At 43.6% G+C, this 1,511-nt stretch overlaps 1 protein-coding gene across 3 annotated transcripts in view; it reads right to left on the reverse strand.

Moving 5' to 3' along the window:
* Positions 1-77: 77 nt before the first annotated feature.
* Positions 78-1,511, reverse strand: part of LOC107102753 (EVI5-like protein) — a 24,824-nt gene continuing 23,390 nt past the window's right edge. Inside the window, exons 14-15 of one of the 3 annotated variants that reach the window (XM_015402173.1) lie at positions 447-587; positions 78-354 (exon numbers count right to left, since the gene is read on the reverse strand). In XM_015402173.1, the coding sequence (XP_015257659.1) occupies positions 130-354; positions 447-587 (366 nt within the window). In that variant the 3' untranslated portion in view covers positions 78-129. The remainder of the gene's footprint in view (positions 355-446; positions 588-1,511) is intronic. The other 2 variants (XM_015402174.1, XM_015402172.1) reach the window with 2 other exon arrangements.

A 1,511-nucleotide genomic window follows, 5' to 3' on the forward strand; every position in this document is an offset into this window, starting at 1 on the left:
TAGAAAACTTTGAATCAATCTGACTGGATGATCTGGTTGATCTAGATCTATAAAGTGACCTGAGATGACATGATGTGAATTGGAGCTATAGAAATAAACTGAATAGAAAATATAAAGTGCGGCGCGGCGTCAGCCGAGCAGTCGGCGTTTTATTCGCTGCTGCAGGGCAGCATAGGACCTGACCTGGCTCTCCAGCTGCAGGCCTTTGAGCCTGACCTCCCGGAGCTCAGCCTGGGCCTGAGCCTCCCTCAGTCTGACCGTCATCAGCTTGTCCTGCAGTTCGTTCATGGCGTTCTTCTTCGGGGATTCCTTCCAGTGGCCGCCGCCCGTGCTGCTGCCACGCGACATGTGATGCTCCAGGAACAGAGAGAGAAGCGTTTGAACAGGAAAGGAGCAGACGGACATGCAGGACACAGAGGGGGGGTCATGCAAAGACACGTAGGTACCTGCCAACGCTGGTTGAGATCAGTGACGGTGTCCTGCATCTCTCTGAAGGAGCGCAGCGTCTCCAGCTCCCTCAGCTTCATCTGCTTCACCTCTTCCTGCAGGGCGGCCATGTTGTTCTCATCAGGCAGGCAGTTGCTCTTCTGAATGATCAAAGATGAACATTCAAAAAGGGTTAAAAAAAAGAGGTTAGGTTTAAATATTTCTTTTTTTTTTTCTGGCAATAAGAATAATTGTCTTGATGCAAAAAAGAGCCCAACAGATTTTACTTTCACCAGTGGAGCAGTACGGCTATCGCCATAGTGTTCCGCTTGATTAATGCATATAAATAACTTTATTATAATCATGCAGGGAGTTAATCAGATTATATGGACACTGCAATGGAAGTAGAACAGGAAAGGAAAAACTGAAAAAAGGAGAAAAGATGAAAGAAAGAGGAGATAAAAGGGAGATAATGTTAAAACATTTTTTTCCCGTAAAAGTAAAAAAAAACAATCCACTGGACCCGGCCCCCCAGGGCCCGAAGACGCCTCGACCCCCCCCCCCTTTTCAGCCACTTTTGTTAAAATTTGCATTTTCCCATTTTCCGGCCTTTTTTCCGCCTCGAGCTTCTTTTCCGAACACACGGCTTTACGATCAACCGGAAGCAGTTCCACGCAAATATATCGCCATATATCTGAAAAAGTTGTTTTAACAAACTTTTTTTTTTAAATAACGCATTTAAAATGCCATGACAATCATATTTAATGAATTTTAATGCAAATTAAGGCCTCAATTTAAAAAATGAAAATTAATGACTTTTAGTGATGCGTGGAAACCCTGTAAAACTCCTCAGAAAACGTTTTAAATATCTGGTGCAGTTCTTTCAGCGCAGTGAATATCTGGGCTGGTGCAAAAATACGGACTGGATCTGAACCTGGCATCTCCCTGTCTGTTAGCACCACGGTTAAAAAACACGGACTGGATTTATATCAGCATGGTATTTTATTTATATAAATAAGTGGAATGGAGTTTTAATGTCCGTCATTCTTTAGTGTGAAAATCTGGGAATGGAGTGAGAGCGTGAA

Source organism: Cyprinodon variegatus, unplaced genomic scaffold (genome assembly GCF_000732505.1).
Source record: "Cyprinodon variegatus isolate N-32 unplaced genomic scaffold, C_variegatus-1.0 Scaffold1312, whole genome shotgun sequence".
Taxonomy (NCBI): domain Eukaryota; kingdom Metazoa; phylum Chordata; class Actinopteri; order Cyprinodontiformes; family Cyprinodontidae; genus Cyprinodon; species Cyprinodon variegatus.